The 20,463-nt window shown below is 40.5% G+C and overlaps 1 protein-coding gene across 1 annotated transcript; it reads left to right on the top strand.

The window, feature by feature from the left end:
- The first annotated feature begins 319 nt into the window (after positions 1-319).
- On the top strand, positions 320-20,194 carry LOC117508804 (zinc finger protein 23-like). The gene is made up of 3 exons (XM_034168635.1): positions 320-616; positions 14,962-15,258; positions 19,314-20,194. The coding sequence occupies exons 2-3, from the start codon at positions 14,964-14,966 to the stop codon at positions 20,090-20,092; spliced, it is 1,074 nt and encodes a 357-aa protein (XP_034024526.1). The 5' UTR covers positions 320-616; positions 14,962-14,963; the 3' UTR covers positions 20,093-20,194.
- Positions 20,195-20,463: the final 269 nt, after the last annotated feature.

Here is a 20,463-nt window from a genome sequence, read left to right as displayed (position 1 = left end):
GAATTCTATTAGACAATGTCAGAGTGCTAGGATAGACCACTTTAACCCTTCAGGGATTACTTTCTTTTTCAACACTTACGCCACCAGCTTGGAGGCGTGTAATTGCATATTGAAAGGGAAGCGGGTTATTCAATAGAATATAGTACACTGCAATTCCCCCACCTTCTTTTTTTCTTCCTCCCCTCCATTATCTCTTCATTTTCTTGTTGCATACGTCAGACTCCATTAATGCTCCACACACAAACACTTGGTGGCGATAATGCACCGTGTCGGTTTGCAAACTACTAATAAATTCGACGGAAGAAGAAGAACCGTTTCCAAAGCTACAGCTAGTTAGCCGGAAACCCTGAAAACTCTCGTTGGAGCAGATTAAACTTAACTCTGTAAACCTCTAACATGGTTCATAAAGCGCCCAGGACCTACAAAAACAGGCAATAAACCGGAAAAAGAAAAGATAAAGTCAGCACGGAATGCCAAACAGTTGAGAAGACTGAGGAAACATCGGCTAACTACTGCTAATGAAGAGCTATTTGACATCACAGAACATTAACAGAAGAAACGAGTCAAAGTGCTGGTGTTGATCTTTTCAAGACTGAAGTTGGTTGATGCTGAACAGGTTTGTTAAAAATATATAAATACACCCTATATATAAGAAAAGTAATTCATATTTCAGTGTCATTGTTTTTTTTTCCAAGTTAATGCCATGTAATAATTAAAACAAAAATTTGGCAGTGGAAAAATTCGCAAAAATAATATTTAACTTGTACTAACAACTTTAACTTGTATTGGTGTACCCTTAATTTGAGTAAATGGGTATAGAAAATAAATGGATGTATTTGTGTCTTGCAAATAAGTTTGTTTTGCTTCAACTACAGCTGTGTTAAAAATAGGATAATGCGTTCACACCGGGCGCGATGTGAGCGACAGCAGTGACAGGTTCCCATGTAATCCCTATGGAACGATGCATTTTGGCGCCAAGTCACGCAGCGCGATGCGAATGAAGCGACGCGAGTGAAGCGATTTTGAGCGACTGGCGCGATATTGCGTCGCATCATGTCGCGTTGCCCTCCTCCCAAAGTTGAAAAATCTGAACTTTTTCGTCTAGTCGCGCCGCGATGACCAATCAGGGACTGAATATGTAGTGATGTGGAGATGTCTGGAGTTTGACTGAAGATGTGAACATGTCCTGTATCTGGTAGCAGCCTGTGAGCAGGATTTATGTCTCTTTTGTCCTTTATTTCACAATTATGACAGAGTTTTTGGTGCAAGCAGCAGCCCTGCAGCAACAGGATTGGAGTTTCTTTTTATTTTTATTTTACATGTGCGCGAGCGAATCGTCCCTGAAGACTATTTTATTTATTAACTACACAGATGTATAATAAAGCAAATGGTGACTGGTTCATCAACACAATTATGACAGAGTTTTTTGGGGAAGAGCGAGGAGCAGCCCCACAGCAAGCAGCAGAGTTTCTTTTTCTTTCTTTGTTTACATGTGCGCCGTGACCAGGACAGGAGATCCTCATACTGTGTCCTGCAGAGGCAGAAGGACCGCTGAAAGCGGCCATCATCCAGACGCAGCTCCTGCAGCAAATAATGATACTCCCCGTATTGGGAACTTCTCATGACGTTTGTAAGCTTTCCACAACAACTCGCTCTGTGTGATCAAGGTCCGTCATGTTAACTTGACTGACAACCGGAACCGGCGAGCGAAATGGAAGCTCCTCCTATTTGATGACGCACCGGGGCGAATTTTCACAGCAAAAGCAGAGCGACACACCGGGCTAAGGAAAACAACACTCTGTAGCCGCCAATCAATTCACCCAAATCCTGTAATCACTTGCTCGGCCTGGTTTCACAGTTACAGAGAGTTAAATGACTAAAAGGAGTAACTTCCTTAAAAATATCGAAGTGGCTACGGGTACGTACAACCGTGTCTTCTGCGGGACTGCTAGAGGTACAGACTGAGGTTCACTGAGTGGACGTACGTGACACCTGTGGGAAATACACACGTGGAACAAGCGGTGAAGCTCTTAACAGACACAGAATATTTTACGTCCACTAATGCTTCAGCTGAACTGTGCTGTTTCTTTTTTTCTCCCTTGTTTCAGAAGCCATAACTGGCAACTGTCTTCTAGTGTTAGCAGAGGTTAGCCTGTAAGCTCGCCGTCGTGCTGATAATCATTCGAGTACACTTGTTTAACGAAGCTGCTGTAAGTAAGTCCCTTCGGCTGCTCCCTTGTTTGCACTTGGGGTCGCCACAGCAAATCCAAGGTGGATCTGCATGTTGAATTGGCACAGGTGGCCGAATGCCCTTCCTGACGCAACTTCACATTACATGGAGAAAGGTGGCAGGGGTGGGATTTGAACCCGGAGCCTTCTGAACTGAAACCAAGCGAATTAACCACTGGGCCACCACCCCTGCTTTAATGAAGCTGCTGTAATTTAAGAAATTCATCAAATGTAAATGAAGAAATTCATCAAAATATTGACGTAAATTGCGAAGGTGTTTTGCTTCTTTCATTGGTGATGCTTTGTTTTAATTAAACAGTCGGATTCCCCTGGTCCGCACCAGTTCTAAGTCAGCTGCAGCTAGAGTACTGATGGGGACAAGAAGGAGAGAGCATATTTCACCCATATTGGCCTGTCTTCATTGGCTTCCTGTTAATTCTAGAATAGAATTTAAAATTCTTCTTCTTACTTACAAGGTTTTGAATAATCAGGTCCCATCTTATCTTACGGACCTCATAGTACCATATCACCCCAATAGAGCGCTTTGCTCTCAGACTGCAGGCTTACTGGTAGTTCCTAGGGTTTTTAAGAGTAGAATGGGAGGCAGAGCCTTCAGCTTTCAGGCTCCTCTCCTGTGGAACCAGCTCCCAATTCAGATCAGGGAGACAGACACCCTCTCTACTTTTAAGATTAGGCTTAAAACTTTCCTTTTTGCTAAAGCTTATAGTTAGGGCTGGATCAGGTGACCCTGAACCATCCCTTAGTTATGCTGCTATAGACGTAGACTGCTGGGGGGTTCCCATGATGCACTGAGTGTTTCTTTCTCTTTTTGCTCTGTATGCACCACTCTGCATTTAATCATTAGTGATTGATCTCTGCTCCCCTCCACAGCATATCTTTTTCCTGGTTCTCTCCCTCAGCCCCAACCAGTCCCAGCAGAAGACTGCCCCTCCCTGAGCCTGGTTCTGCTGGAGGTTTTTTCCTGTTAAAAGGGAGTTTTTTCTTCCCACTGTCGCCAAGTGCTTGCTCACAGGGGGTCGTTTTGACCGTTGGGGTTTTTCCGTAATTATTGTATGGCTTTGCCTTACAATATAAAGCGCCTTGGGGCAACTGTTTGTTGTGATTTGGCGCTATATAAATAAAATTGAATTGAATTGAATTGTCCATCCACCTCAAGTTCAAAACACTGTTTTCTAAGCGAGGCGGAAAGAATTGTACATGACACCAGACCTTTAGCCGCATATGGTACGGGTACTGACATATTTGCGCATCCTGATTGGTCGGTAAGACACCCTCCGTATCTTTAGAATGGTCTCTGCAGAAAATATAGCCGTGTGTTTAAAACCTAGTAAAGCTCAAAATCCTTATAATGTAGCTTTTTATTTCCATACACAGAAATGCATTGGGAACATGCATTGATTCCAAATCAGAACATGAAGAAAAATTCATCAGATAGGTTATTACTTTGCAGGAAGTGAAGAAAAATGAAAAAAAGGAATATTAACATGTTCAAAAAAGTAGTGTCTGTATTTGTTTTTTTACTAACTCAAACACTGGCAATGTTTACATGCTGTTAATATTCGGGAGAAGGTCAATATTCCAGTTTCTGAATCATTAGGAATAACCCGTTTAGAATAGAATAGAATGCTTTTTATTGTCACTATACACAAGGTACAATGAAATTAAAAGACAACTCCCATAGTGCAAAGGTGTAAAAAATATAAAAAAAATATAAAAAGGTGTAAAAATATAAAAATAAATAAAATACAATATATAAATATAAAAGACAAATAAGAATATATACATGTATTTACAAGGGAGCCAGTAGGTGTATATAAATAGAAGTCTGTGCTATTCATTGCATTCACCTTTATAAAAAATAAATGCAATGAATAGTGCAGACTGTAGGCTAATGTGCATTCAGTACACTTGGGTAGAACATGTTGTTGAGTCTGGATGTGCGGGCCTTGATGGACCGGTACCTCTTTCCTGAGGGCAGCAGTGAGAACAGGCTGTGCCCGTGGTGTGAACCATCGAAGCTGATGCTTCTGGCCCTGCGCAGACATCTGGGGTTATAGATGTCTGACAGAGAGGACAGTTGCTCTCCTATGATGTTCTGTGCTGACTCCCTGACTCTTTCCAGAGCCTTCTTGTCAGCCTGAGAGCAGCTCCTGTACCACACCAAGATGTTGTTGGTGAGGACGCTCTGTTGGTGAGGACATTTATTTGCTTAAGCGGACAGAGTTACTCCTGTATACATGGTCATTGGTATCATTTGGAATATCCCCATCTAAACAGCGATGCACGTCTTCCACCGGTTCTTGATTTGGTCTGGGATTTGTGCAGATCCTGCTTCGCATAACTTTTCGGCCACTTTCTTGTAAACGTCACTATCTCTGTACTTTCTAACATCAATAAAAGACATTATATTCATGCCTTTCACGATACTAATGAAGTACTCGGTTTCCTCCTCGCTCCAAAAATGTGGTGCTGTGCTGCTGCGTCTGGATTTCCCCATGCTTGTTTACCTCTGCTTCTGTGGTGTCTGGTGGGTTGCGCACACCGCATACAAGCAGTTGCCGTACTCAAAAGAACAAGATTCCTTGAGGACATGCTATAGAATATTGGACCCGTTACAGAAATGATAACACAACATATTGGTCTAACTCTACATCAACACGTTATCATAATATAACTGGGGAAAATATGATTGAGCATATTGAATTCCTTGTAGACAATATCTGTATAGAGGTTGGCAACAGAATTTTCAAACAAACAATAGGGATACCTGTGGGAACAGATTGCGCTCCACTTTTAGCTAACCTTTTCCTCTTTTATTATGAATATAAATTTAGGAAAGATAAACTTAAAATTAATAGCAAGTCAGCAAAAACCTTTAATAATACCTTCCGTTACATTGATGATCTACTTACTTTAAATAACCATAATTTTGAGAATGAAATTAAAAATATTTATCCATCAGAATTAGAACTAAAAAAGACTACAGAAAACAATAAAAAAAACTCTCATACTTAGATATAGAGTTGAGCAATATAGATAGTTTAGAACAGCCGTTTTCGACAAATGGGACGATTTTAACTTTCATATTGTAAAATTTCCTTATATGAGTAGTAACATACCGAGTAAATCTACATACGGTGTTTACACCTCTCATTTAGTCAGAATTGGTCACATCTGTGATAATTACCAAAGTTTTTCCACTAGACACCATAAACTTAGTAGTAGATTAGTTAAACAAGGGTTTCGTTATAACAAACAGGTTCTTCAGTTCAAAAGATTTTTTAATAGACATCAAGAAATAATATCTAAGTTTGGGGTTCCCATTAAAAAGCATGTAGAAGATGGAATTTCTTCTACCTATATTAGCTAACCATAACCTAACAATTAGGCTAAACCTTAGATAAAACCTATAACATATTATATCTGAGCCTTTGTTTATACAGTTATACTGCTACAATTATAGCTTAGCCTATTAGCTATTAATTATCTAATAACCTGCCTCACCCTCATTCACCGTGTGTGTGTGTGTATATATATATATATATATATATATATATATATATATATATATATATATACGAGGTCTGTACAAAAAGTATCAGACCTTTTTATTTTTTTCAAAAACCTTATGGATTTGAATCACGTGTGCTTGCATGAGCCAACCTTGAACCTTCGTGCGCATGCGTGAGTTTTTTCACGCCTGTCGGTTGCGTCATTCGCCTGTGAGCAGGCTTTGAGTGAGCACTGGTCCTCCCCCCTCGTTGGATTTTCATTTCGAGGAAAATGTCTGAACGATTGGAGCAGCGCTGAATCAAATTTTTCCAGAAACTGTGACAGCCAGCCAGGTGGAAACCATTCGGAAGATTCGGTGGCTTTTCAGTTGAGTGAGTATCCGAGGAATTGTGTAAGAGCTGGACATGTCACAACATGTCCTGTGAGACTTCCAACTTCCGCACGTCTTTCATTACAAAATCTCCTGTAACAGTGGAATGTGCCGAAAAAGTGCTGATGTCCACCTCTTCTGCAATTTCTCTGGTAGTCAGATGACGTCCCGGATCAACACAGCATTCACTTTGGAAATGATCTGGTCGTTTCAGCCTGTCGATGGCCGCTCGGAGCGCGGCGCACCCTCCGCCATTGTGCACCGTCTTTGTAACACTCCTTAATCTGTGTGATCAATCAATCAATCAATTTTTTTATATAGCGCCAAATCACAACAAACAGTTGCCCCAAGGCGCTTTATATTGTAAGGCAAGGCCATACAATAATTATGTAAAACCCCAACGGTCAAAACGACCCCCTGTGAGCAAGCACTTGGCTACAGTGGGAAGGAAAAACTCCCTTTTAACAGGAAGAAACCTCCAGCAGAACCAGGCTCAGGGAGGGGCAGTCTTCTGCTGGGACTGGTTGGGGCTGAGGGAGAGAACCAGGAAAAAGACATGCTGTGGAGGGGAGCAGAGATCGATCACTAATGATTAAATGCAGAGTGGTGCATACAGAGCAAAAAGAGAAAGAAACAGTGCATCATGGGAACCCCCCAGCAGTCTACGTCTATAGCAGCATAACTAAGGGATGGTTCAGGGTCACCTGATCCAGCCCTAACTATAAGCTTTAGCAAAAAGGAAAGTTTTAAGCCTAATCTTAAAAGTAGAGAGGGTGTCTGTCTCCCTGATCTGAATTGGGAGCTGGTTCCACAGGAGAGGAGCCTGAAAGCTGAAGGCTCTGCCTCCCATTCTACTCTTACAAACCCTAGGAACTACAAGTAAGCCTGCAGTCTGAGAGCGAAGCGCTCTATTGGGGTGATATGGTACTACGAGGTCCCTAAGATAAGATGGGACCTGATTATTCAAAACCTTATAAGTAAGAAGAAGAATTTTAAATTCTATTCTAGAATTAACAGGAAGCCAATGAAGAGAGGCCAATATGGGTGAGATATGCTCTCTCCTTCTAGTCCCCGTCAGTACTCTAGCTGCAGCATTTTGAATTAACTGAAGGCTTTTTAGGGAACTTTTAGGACAACCTGATAATAATGAATTACAATAGTCCAGCCTAGAGGAAATAAATGCATGAATTAGTTTTTCAGCATCACTCTGAGACAAGACCTTTCTGATTTTAGAGATATTGCGTAAATGCAAAAAAGCAGTCCTACATATTTGTTTAATATGCGCTTTGAATGACATATCCTGATCAAAAATGACTCCAAGATTTCTCACAGTATTACTAGAGGTCAGGGTAATGCCATCCAGAGTAAGGATCTGGTTAGACACCATGTTTCTAAGATTTGTGGGGCCAAGTACAATAACTTCAGTTTTATCTGAGTTTAAAAGCAGGAAATTAGAGGTCATCCATGTCTTTATGTCTGTAAGACAATCCTGCAGTTTAGCTAATTGGTGTGTGTCCTCTGGCTTCATGGATAGATAAAGCTGGGTATCATCTGCGTAACAATGAAAATTTAAGCAATACCGTCTAATAATACTGCCTAAGGGAAGCATGTATAAAGTGAATAAAATTGGTCCTAGCACAGAACCTTGTGGAACTCCATAATTAACTTTAGTCTGTGAAGAAGATTCCCCATTTACATGAACAAATTGTAATCTGTTAGACAAATATGATTCAAACCACCGCAGCGCAGTGCCTTTAATACCTATGGCATGCTCTAATCTCTGTAATAAAATTTTATGGTCAACAGTATCAAAAGCAGCACTGAGGTCTAACAGAACAAGCACAGAGATGAGTCCACTGTCCGAGGCCATAAGAAGATCATTTGTAACCTTCACTAATGCTGTTTCTGTACTATGATGAATTCTAAAACCTGACTGAATCTCTTCAAATAGACCATTCCTCTGCAGATGATCAGTTAGCTGTTTTACAACTACCCTTTTAAGAATTTTTGAGAGAAAAGGAAGGTTGGAGATTGGCCTATAATTAGCTAAGATAGCTGGGTCAAGTGATGGCTTTTTAAGTAATGGTTTAATTACTGCCACCTTAAAGGCCTGTGGTACATAGCCAACTAACAAAGATAGATTGATCATATTTAAGATCGAAGCATTAAATAATGGTAGGGCTTCCTTGAGCAGCCTGGTAGGAATGGAGTCTAATAAATATGTTGATGATTTGGATGAAGTAACTAATGAAAATAACTCAGACAGAACAATCGGAGAGAAAGAGTCTAACCAAATACAGGCATCACTGAAAGCAGCCAAAGATAACGATACATCTTTGGGATGGTTATGAGTAATTTTTTCTCTAATAGTCAAAATTTTGTTAGCAAAGAAAGTCATGAAGTCATTACTAGTTAAAGTTAATGGAATACTCAGCTCAATAGAGCTCTGACTCTTTGTCAGCCTGGCTACAGTGCTGAAAAGAAACCTGGGGTTGTTCTTATTTTCTTCAATTAGTGATGAGTAGAAAGATGTCCTAGCTTCACGAAGGGCTTTCTTATAGAGCAACAAACTCTTTTTCCAGGCTAAGTGAAGATCTTCTAAATTAGTGAGACGCCATTTCCTCTCCAACTTACGGGTTATCTGCTTTAAGCTACGAGTTTGTGAGTTATACCACGGAGTCAGACACTTCTGATTTAAAGCTCTCTTTTTCAGAGGAGCTACAGCATCCAAAGTTGTCTTCAATGAGGATGTAAAACTATTGACAAGATACTCTAACTCCCTTACAGAGTTTAGGTAGCTACTCTGCTCTGTGTTGGTATATGACATTAGAGAACATAAAGATGGAATCATATCCTTAAACCTAGTTACAGCGCTTTCTGAAAGACTTCTAGTGTAATGAAACTTATTCCCCACTGCAGGGTAGTCCATCAGGGTAAATGTAAATGTTATTAAAAAATGATCAGACAAAAGGGAGTTTTCAGGGAATACTGTTAAGTCTTCTATTTCCATACCATAAGTCAGAACAAGATCTAAAATATGATTAAAGTGGTGGGTGGACTCATTTACTTTTTGAGCAAAGCCGATAGAGTCTAATAATAGATTAAATGCAGTGTTGAGGCTGTCATTCTCAGCATCTGTGTGGATGTTAAAATCGCCCACTATAATTATCTTATCTGAGCTAAGCACTAAGTCAGACAAAAGGTCTGAAAATTCACAGAGAAACTCACAGTAACGACCAGGTGGACGATAGATAATAACAAATAAAACTGGTTTTTGGGACTTCCAATTTGGATGGACAAGACTAAGAGACAAGCTTTCAAATGAATTAAAGCTCTGTCTAGGTTTTTGACTAATTAATAAGCTGGAATGGAAGATTGCTGCTAATCCTCCGCCCCGGCCCGTGCTACGAGCATTCTGACAGTTAGTGTGACTCGGGGGTGTTGACTCATTTAAACTAACATATTCATCCTGCTGTAACCAAGTTTCTGTTAGGCAGAATAAATCAATACGTTGATCAATTATTATATCATTTACCAACAGGGACTTAGAAGAAAGAGACCTAATGTTTAATAGACCACATTTAACTGTTTTAGTCTGTGGTGCAATTGAAGGTGCTATATTATTTTTTCTTTTTGAATTTTTATGCTTAAATAGATTTTTGCTAGTTATTGGTGGTCTGGGAGCAGGCACCGTCTCTACGGGGATGGGGTAATAGGGGGATGGCAGGGGGAGAGAAGCTGCAGAGAGGTGTATAAGACCACAGCTCTGCCTCCTGGTCCCAACGCTAGACAGTCACAGTTTGGAGGATCCCAAAAAATTGGCCAGATTTCTAGAAATGAGAGCTGCTCCCTCTAAAGTGGGATGGATGCCGTCTCTCCTAACAAGACCAGGTTTTCCCCAGAAGCTTTGCCAATTATCAATGAAGCCCACCTCATTTTTTGGACACCACTCAGACAGCCAGCAATTCAAGGAGAACATGCGGCTAAACATGTCACTCCCGGTCTGATTGGGGAGGGGCCCAGAGAAAACAACAGAGTCCGACATTGTTTTTGCAAAGTTACACACCGATTCAATGTTAATTTTAGTGACCTCCGATTGGCGTAACCGAGTGTCATTACTGCCGACGTGAATTACAATCTTACCAAATTTACGCTTAGCCTTAGCCAGCAATTTCAAATGTCCTTCGATGTCGCCTGCTCTGGCCCCCGGAAGACAATTGACAATGGTTGCTGGTGTCGCTAACTTCACATTTCTCAAAACAGAGTCGCCAATAACCAGAGTTTGATCCTCGGCGAGTGTATCGTCGAGTGGGGAAAAACGGTTAGAGATGTGAACGGGTTGACGGTGTAAACGGGGCTTCTGTTTAGGGCTACGCTTCCTCCTCACAGTCACCCAGTCAGCCTGCCTTCCCGACTGCACGGGGTCTGCCAGGGGGGAACTAACGGCGGCTAAGCTACCTTGGTCCGCACCGACTACAGGGGCCTGGCTAGCTGTAGAATTTTCCACGGTGCGGAGCCGAGCCTCCAATTCGCCCAGCCTGGCCTCCAAAGCTACGAATAAGCTGCACTTATTACATGTACCGTTACTGCTAAAAGAGGCCGAGGAATAACTAAACATTTCACACCCAGAGCAGAAAAGTACGGGAGAGACAGGAGAAGCCGCCATGCTAAAACGGCCAAGAGCTAGCAGCTACGCTAAGCCAGCGGATTCCCAAACAGGGAATCCGACACTAGACAGGCTGTGGAGCAGCACAGGTAACGCACGACAACAGTGCTAAAATAAAATAAAAATCCACTAGACAGGCTGTGGAGCAGCACAGGTAACGCACAACAACAGTGCTAAAAAATAAAATAAAATAAAAATAAAAATCCACTGGACAGGCTGTGGAGCAGCACAGGCAACGCACGACAACAGTGCTAAAACAAAATAAAAATCCACTAGACAGGCTGTGGAGCAGCACAGGTAACGCACGACAACAGTGCCAAAACAAAACAAAAATCCACTAGACAGGCTGTGGAGCAGCACAGGTAACGCACAACAACAGTGCTAAAAAATAAAATAAAATAAAAATAAAAATCCACTGGACAGGCTGTGGAGCAGCACAGGTAACGCACAACAACAGTGCCAAAAAATAAAATAAAATCAAAATAAAAATCCACTGGACAGGCTGTGGAGCAGCACAGGCAACGCACGACAACAGTGCTAAAACAAAATAAAAATCCACTAGACAGGCTGTGGAGCAGCACAGGTAACGCACAACAACAGTGCTAAAACAAAATAAAAATCCACTAGACAGGCTGTGGAGCAGCACAGGTAACGCACAACAACAGTGCTAAAACAAAATAAAAATCCACTAGACAGGCTGTGGAGCAGCACAGGTAACGCACAACAACAGTGCTAAAACAAAATAAAAATCCACTGGACAGGCTGTGGAGCAGCACAGGTAACGCACAACAACAGTGCTAAAAAATAAAATAAAATAAAAATAAAAATCCACTGGACAGGCTGTGGAGCAGCACAGGCAACGCACGACAACAGTGCTAAAACAAAATAAAAATCCACTAGACAGGCTGTGGAGCAGCACAGGTAACGCACGACAACAGCGCTAAATAAAAATCCACTGGACAGGCTGTGGAGCAGCACAGGTAACGCACGACAACAGCGCTAAATAAAAATCCACTGGACAGGCTGTGGAGCAGCACAGGTAACGCACGACAACAGCGCCCAAAAAAATAAAATCAAAATCAAAATCCACTGGACAGGCTGTGGAGCAGCACAGGTAACGCACGACAACAGTGGTAAAAAATAAAATAAAAATCCACTGGACAGGCTGTGGAGCAGCACAGGTAACGCACGACAACAGTGCTAAAAAATAAAATAAAAATCCACTGGACAGGCTGTGGAGCAGCACAGGTAACGCACGACAACAGTGCTAAAAATAAATAAATAAATATAATAAAATAAAAATCCACTGGACAGGCTGCGGAGCAGCACAGGTAACACACGACAACAGTGGTAAAAAATAAAATAAAAATCCACTAGACAGGCTGTGGAGCAGCACAGGTAACACACGACAACAGTGCCAAAAAAAATAAAATCAAAATCAAAATCCACTGGACAGGCTGTGGAGCAGCACAGGCAACGCACGACAACAGTGCTAAAACAAAATAAAAATCCACTAGACAGGCTGTGGAGCAGCACAGGTAACGCACGACAACAGTGCTAAAATAAAATAAAAATCCACTAGACAGGCTGTGGAGCAGCACAGGTAACGCACAACAACAGTGCTAAAAAATAAAATAAAATAAAAATAAAAATCCACTGGACAGGCTGTGGAGCAGCACAGGTAACGCACAACAACAGTGCTAAAAAATAAAATAAAAATAAAAATCCACTGGACAGGCTGTGGAGCAGCACAGGCAACGCACGACAACAGTGCTAAAACAAAATAAAAATCCACTAGACAGGCTGTGGAGCAGCACAGGTAAGGCACGACAACAGCGCTAAATAAAAATCCACTGGACAGGCTGTGGAGCAGCACAGGTAACGCACGACAACAGCGCCCAAAAAAATAAAATCAAAATCAAAATCCACTGGACAGGCTGTGGAGCAGCACAGGTAACGCACGACAACAGTGGTAAAAAATAAAATAAAAATCCACTGGACAGGCTGTGGAGCAGCACAGGTAACACACGACAACAGTGGTAAAAAATAAAATAAAAATCCACTGGACAGGCTGTGGAGCAGCACAGGTAACGCACGACAACAGCGCCAAAAAATAAAATAAAAATCCACTGGACAGGCTGTGGAGCAGCACAGGCAACGCACGACAACAGCGCCAAAAAATAAAATAAAAATCCACTGAACAGGCTGTGGAGCAGCACAGGTAACGCACGACAACAGTGCTAAAAAATAAAATAAAAATCCACTGGACAGGCTGTGGAGCAGCACAGGTAACGCACGACAACAGTGCTAAAATAAAATAAAAATCCACTAGGCAGGCTGTGGAGCAGCACGACAACAGTGCTAAAAAATAAAATAAAAATAAAAACGAAAGCGTTAGCAAGCTAGTTAGCTTGCCAACGCTGATGAAGGTTAGCTGATAAAAGAGCTCCGTCGCGATGCTTCGACCGTTAGAGGTCTTTTCATGTTAACATACCTGTATGTCCATGGGACTTATAGTCCAGTGGACCTTTTTTATGGTTTATTTTTCTTTATAATGGATAATGTGGCTGGTGCGACTTATACTCCGGTGCGACTTATTTATGGTTTGTTTTTCTTTATAATGGATAAAGTGGCTGGTGCGACTTATACTCCGGTGCGACTTATAGTCCGGAAAATACGGTATATATATGCCAGTTTAATGTTTAACGTTTTAAGTGGTTACTGGGATGATCAGTTGTAATTACATGTGTTCCCACATGAGGGCGAAACTACTGAATACTGTGTTGGTAATATGAGCAGTAGAAGAAGGAACAGCAAGGTGCGTAACGCTGGCAGCTGCAGGTTTGGTGATTAAAACGGCCGCCGTTTTTCTCTTTTCGGCAAATATATGTACTTATATCATGTCTCCATATACATTTCTACACGCTTTACTTTTTCTTGTTCCCCCCTTTTTATTATTATTATTATTTTATTATTATTTATTATTATTATATTTAAGTAACTATTGGAGGAGTGGGGTACAATTAGTTATACCTAACAGCCAACGTTAGCTTATCTATCCAGCTGTAGCAACGTTTATCGTAGCTTACAAAATAGTTGGTTCTTTTCTGTTTGATAACCCACATTAATTCATACTTTTGTCCACATTAATTTTATATGTATTTGTTAATACCATTATTGGAGGTTTAACTACGCTATTATACTTTATACACTAATTACAGTTTTTGTTTATCGTGTTAGCTTGCTGGGTACGGTTGGCTTATTAACGGCTAATTTAGCTTTTCTACTAAATCTGCTTATTTTCGTTATTTACAATTTTATTTTACATGGTGTAGAATTTTAATGATTCATCCGTTTATGTGTTCTTTTAAAGATATCAGTATATAGTACCTAAGTTCTTAGGTTTCCATTTGATAGCATAATGATTATACTTTTTATTTTCCTATAGTATGCAAACAGAGTTACTTTAGATGGATACCAATACACTCATACACTCATAGCTTCTGTTTCTTTAATAAAATACCAGATTCATAGCTTAGCCTACTAACTATTTAATTTTACTACTAGTCTATATACTAAATTACCTATACTACAATCTTCTCCTGTGATGTCTTATCTTTCTTATGTCCTATTATTATATTATACATATACTTTTTTTTGGAGCCGCTTGGGTTGGTAGGGAAAGTTCCTATGGGATAAAAAAGCTTTTCAACCTACCATCCCTGGTTCTCAAGACCAGGCACCTAAGTGGCTCTACTCTACTCTTTTCTACTCTCCTATTTTACTCTTCCTTTTCAGATATTTAGATCTACCTTTATATACTAGCATAGTTCCACCTTAGAATTGGAATATAATATATAAGATATACCTTACTGAATTTTCATGCGCAGAACACAAAATAATGTTCCTTTCTATGGGGATATTCCGATGTACGTTTATATGACCTGATATCCTCGGCCACTGATTTGCCTGGTTGGTTTCCATCCAGGACCCACTGTAGTTCCTAAGCCTGGTGGATGCAGTAACTTTCAACTCCAGCACAAGGTCCCAGACCCATGTCCAATAACATGTTGTAGTCAACAAACACACACCACTGTTCTACATTGCCTGTATTATAATGACTGTTGTTGATAATTTTATCTATTTAAATTATTTTTTGCAGACATGCAGCATGTGTTTGTGAGTAATGAAGAAGTTCTTCCTGAGCAACAGGAACAGAATCTGAATCTGGACCACAAGGACTCAGAACCTCCAAACATTAAAGAGGAGAGCGAAGATGAAGAAAAACCACAGTCATCACAGCTTCATCAAAGAGATGAGAGGACAGAGATGGAGCTTCTTTCCAGCAACTCAACTGTGGACAGAACACTGAAAATAGAATCTAATGAAGAGAACTGTGGAGGATCACAACCTGCCAATAACTCAGGTCCATGCAGTCAGTTACAACCACATGCTGATGGTAAGAGTTCTGACACTGAGACTGATGACACATAAAGTTAACATAATTCCTAAATTTGAAACTTTGGAAAGGTGTACCTTATTTCTGGAGTATAAGCCACACTGGTCCAAAAATGCCTCTTTAAGACAAAGACACATATAAAAGTCACACAGGAGTATGTCTCATTTTTCACTTCATGCAAGAAGAAGCAAAATGGATTCAATCACTGTATTATTCATTTATAAGGCACACACGGTGTAAAGGAGCACAGCTAGTGAGCTAAATAATATCACTATAAAGGCACAAAATGCGAGTGTGAGATCCGTTCAGCTCCGAGCCTGACGCGTGCAGTGACGCGTTACTGCGGACGACAGAGAGACGCAGCTGCCCGTGTTATGATGGAGACAGTAGTTCACATTATTTACGTTGCCCATGGGAAGAAATGGACAAATATCTGTATTGTAAGGTCTCTTGTAGATATAACAGCCTGTTCAGATTTGCAGTGTCGTGCACACAGTAGCGCATGGAGCTTTTGGTTTGATAGCCGCTGTATCACTGTACATGATAATGATTCATAATTATTATTGTGATGAAGCATGCCACATACATATAAACAGTTACTTTGCGTTTTGGGGAGCGGGGATTGACATTATTATACCTGGCACATGCAGGTCATACCGGCAGGCTTTGTGGTGCCAGATCCATCTCGAAGTTTCCTCATATGTGCTCAAATCGTTTTGGAGCCCGTTTTGCCGCCATCGGAATATGTACCTTGACAGCACCCGGAGAGTTATGAACATATGCATCACACTTGGGGCCACCGGCCGATTTTGACCAACTGTCAACTTCCACAGATGGCTGTCAGAATATTTTGGAACTGAAATCCGCCACTTTTCGGATGTGCGCCGATTCATAATTCCAACGCCATTCTGCGTGATTCCGGCTATGTGTGACGGGGATATTAATTTAAAGCCAAAAGAAACGAGGCATCAGGCCACAACACAAGAGTGTAGAAATGTCTGTCAGCAGCATCTTAACTGCTCATTTATACACAGCAGTTTTCTAGAGAAAATCCTTACAAATGTTTGTTTTTTTACTTTAAGATTACTTTATGATTACTGTACATTTTGAAGTAAAAAAAAAATCTTTATTAAATAGCAAAGAGTGTCAAATGATACAAACAACTGTGCCGTGAAACAGACGTTCATGTCTGTGTGTGCGCACAAACCAATAGACGTTCATGTCTGTGTGTGTGCATTGTTACTGCACAAGTGAACAGACATTCGCTACTGTAAATGACATTTATATGACACTTCTTTCCAAACGTTGTAACAGGCAACAAACTACAACATACTAAAATGTTTTTTTTTCCTCCCAAAATGAGACATACTGCATTCTTTATGAATGACATTGACGTCGACTTGCAGCACAGCCGGCTGCAAGAGCTCAGCTCAGAGGTATGGAGTTATATTTAACCTGGAGTTAACCTGTGAAGCCTACTTTTAGTACACAGAAAATTCACAAGAAATATTTTATTTTATTTTTATTTATGTCCAGAGATCAACAATCCAGTGACCAGTTTCATATTTATTTACTTTAAGAGTCAGTAAACTGTTACTGACATAGAAAACCTGTGAAGCCTACTTTTAGTACACAGAAAATTCACAAGAAATATTGAAAAGGGAATTGATCCCTGAAGTTGAATTAATATTATTTCTGTTAAAATGTTAGTTATGCCAAAGACATTTAAAAACACACAGAGATGTTTAAATGCTTAAAAAACCAATGTTTAAAATATGACAAAAGGTAAAAATAGAAAAATAGAAAGTTCTTTAAAAACATGTTTAAAATGTTTACAAAGGCTGTAAAAGGTGTAAATGCATAGACACTTCCTTAAAAATGCACAAATACTTTTAAAATATGTTTAAGATGTGTAAAAGAATAAAAAGAAACACACAAAGATGTTGAAATTATGTGTATGTGTGTCGTGGGGGGGGGGGGGGGGGGGGGCAGCTATTTTTTTTTCATTTTCCACCTACAAAGAATGGAGAGGTCTGTAATTTTTATCGTAGGTACACTTCAACTGTGAGAGACAGAATCTAAAAAAAAATCCAGTAAATCACATTGTATTTATTTTAAATAATTAATTTGCATTTTATTGCATAAAATAAGTATATGACCCCCTAGAAAAACAGAGCTTAACAATAGGTACAGAAACATTTGTCTGCCATTACAGAGGTCAGATGTTTCCTGTAGTTCTTGACCGAGTTTTCACACACTGCAACAGTGACTTTGGTCCACTCCTTCATACAGATCTTATCCAAATCTTTCAGGTTTGGAGTTTCAGCTCCCTCCAAAGATTTTCTTACGGAGCCCCTCCTTAGTTGCCCTGGCTGTGTGTTTGGGGTCATTGTCATGCTGGAAGACCCAGCCATGACCCATCTTCAATGCTCTTACTGAGGGAAGGAGGTCATTTGCCAAAATCTCGCAATACATGACCCCATCCATCCTCCCTTCAATACGGTGCAGTTGTCCTGTCCCCTTTGCAGAAGAGCACCCCCAGAGTATGATGTTTCCACCCCCATGTTTCATGGTTGGGATGTTTTCTTGGGGTTGTTCTCGTCCTCTAAACATGGTAAGTGGAGTTGATTCCAAAAAGCTCTATTTTGGTCTCATCTGACCACATGACCTTCTCCCATGCCTCCTCTGGATCATCCAGATGGTCACTGGTGAACTTCAAACAGGCCTGGACATGTGCTTGCTTGAGCAGAGGGACCTTGCTGCCCTGCAGGATTTTAAACCATGACAGCATCATGTGTTACTAATGTAATCTTTCTGACTGTGGTCCCAGCATTCTTCAGGTCATTGACCAGGGTCCTCCTGTGTAGTTCTGAGCTTTCTCAGAATCATCCTTACCCCACAAAGTAAGATCTTGCATGGCATCCCAGACCGAGGGAGATTGACATTTATCTTGTGTTTCTTCCACTTTCTAATAAATAATCATAACAGTTGTTGTCTTCTACCAAGCTGCTTGCCTGTTGTCCTGTAGTCCATCCCAGCCTTGTGCAGGTCTACAGTTTTGTCGATGGTGTCCTTAGACAGCTCTTTGGTCTTGGCTATGGTGGACAGATTGGAGTGTGATTGATTGAGTGTGTGAACAGGTGTCTTTTATACAGGTAACAAATTCAAACAGGTGCAGTTAATACAGGTAAAGAGTGCAGAATAAGAGGGCTTCTTAAAGAAAAATGAACAGGTCTGTGAGAGCCAGAACTCTTGCTGGTTGGTAGGGGGTCAAATACTTATTTTATGCAATAAAATGCAAATTAATTATTTAAAAATCATACAATGTGATTTTCTGGATTTTTTATTTTCGATTCTGTCTCTCACAGTTGAAGTGTACCTACGATAAAAATTACAGACCTCTCCATTCTTTGTAGGTGGGAAAACCTGCAAAACTGACAGGGGGTCAAATACTTATTTTCCCCACTGTATATAATACATGCCAAAGTTTTACATAAGCATTCACACACTATATTTCCACGAACAAGTAAAAACGGCATTTACAGATTAATATACCTCAACGATCAGAACATAAAGGACTATGTCTTAAAACATGGGCGAACTAAAGTGATCCCAAGTACATGATATACCATGCAATACCTATTTGAGCCACTGGATGTACTCCACATATGTGATGGATTAGGGTTAACCAAACACAGAATAGAGAAAAGACTACAGAAAATTCTTAATCAGAACATTGTTAAAAATGAAGAGCAGCCAGAGGATCTGACAAATGCCACTTCTGTCTCATGTCACTTCTGTCTAATCATATCCTGTCAAGGTAAAAATTGTGGGTCAGTTTGATTCAGATGGACTAGCCACCAAAATTTGGAAAATGTAATGTCTGGTTGTATGCCAGTAATGCATGAAAACAATAAATACTCCTGATGTACATTCTGTTCTATGTGGTCACTGTAATAACGTACTGTTGTCAGGTCACACTCACACTCTGCAGCTTCGTCTTTATTTTAACAAACATTGTTCTAAATGTTATCAATTTAATTGATTATTTGCAGACATGCAGCAGTTGTTGGTGTTTGAAGAAGAAATACAGCAGGATGGGGATCTGAATGTTGACCAGGAGGACATTAAAGAGGAACTCTGGATTCGGCAGCAGGGACAGCAATCTCACCAGGTGGAAGAGGCTGATATCACTAAGTCCCCTTTCATTGCTGTCTGTGTCAAGAGTGAAAATGATGATGAAAAACCACAGTCATCACAGGTTCATCAAAACCAAAGTGATGAGAGCACAGAGGCTGAGCCTGTATCCAGCAGCTCAACTGCACACAGAACACTGACAGCACAAGCTAAAGAAGGAGCCAGAAACTCAGGTCTCTATACTCATTTTCAACCAGATAGCAATGGCAAGAGTTCAGACAGTTCTGAAACTGAGACAGACAACAATTGTGAATGGAAACAGACCAGAGATCTACCTTCTGATTTTAACTGTCAGACAAATAGTAACGTCTCAGAGGAGCACACAGGAATGCAAGCAAGTGAAAAGCCATTTAGCTGTTCTGAGTGTGGTAAAAGATTTGGAAGGAAGGGCCATCTTGTTTCACACATGATAATTCACACAGGAGAGAAAACATTTGGGTGTTTTGAGTCTTGTAACAGATTTGGAAAAAAGGGCAGTCTTATTCCACACATTAGAATTCATGAAGGAGAGAAAACATTTGTCTGTTCTGAGTGTGGAAAAAGATTTGGACAAAAGAGTGATCTGACCAAACACCTGAGAAGTCATACAGGAGAGAAACCATTTGGTTGTTCCAAGTGTGGAAAAAAATTTGGGTAGAAGGGTGATCTGATCAAACACATGACAATTCATGTGGGAGAGAAAACACTTGTTTGTTCTGAGTGTGGTAAAAGATTTGGACGAAAGGGCAATCTTATTTTACACATGAGAATTCATACAGGAGAGAAACCATTTGCCTGTTCTGAGTGTGGAAAAGGATTTGGACAGAAGGATAATCTGACAAAACACCTGAGAACGCATACAGGTGAGAAACCATTTGGCTGTCCTGATTGTGGTAAAAGATTTGGACAGAAGAGCAATCTGATTACACATATGAAAATTCATACAGGAGAGAAACCGTTTAGCTGTTCAAAGTGTGAAAAAAAGTTTGGACAGAAGGGTGATCTGATAAAACACCTAAGAATTCATAC

This window comes from Thalassophryne amazonica, chromosome 4, assembly GCF_902500255.1.
Source record: "Thalassophryne amazonica chromosome 4, fThaAma1.1, whole genome shotgun sequence".
NCBI lineage: Eukaryota > Metazoa > Chordata > Actinopteri > Batrachoidiformes > Batrachoididae > Thalassophryne > Thalassophryne amazonica.
The sequence above is the reverse complement of the archived record's forward strand: the minus strand, read 5'-3'. Positions and strand labels throughout refer to the sequence as shown.

Excerpts from the sequence above, each read along its gene's own strand:
- LOC117508804 (XM_034168635.1), top strand. The coding sequence starts at position 14,964 with ATGCAGCATGTGTTTGTGAGTAATGAAGAAGTTCTTCCTGAGCAACAG. Across the intron at positions 15,259-19,313 it reads GTTACAACCACATGCTGATG|ACATGCAGCAGTTGTTGGTG; the intron begins GTAAGAGTTCTG and ends GATTATTTGCAG.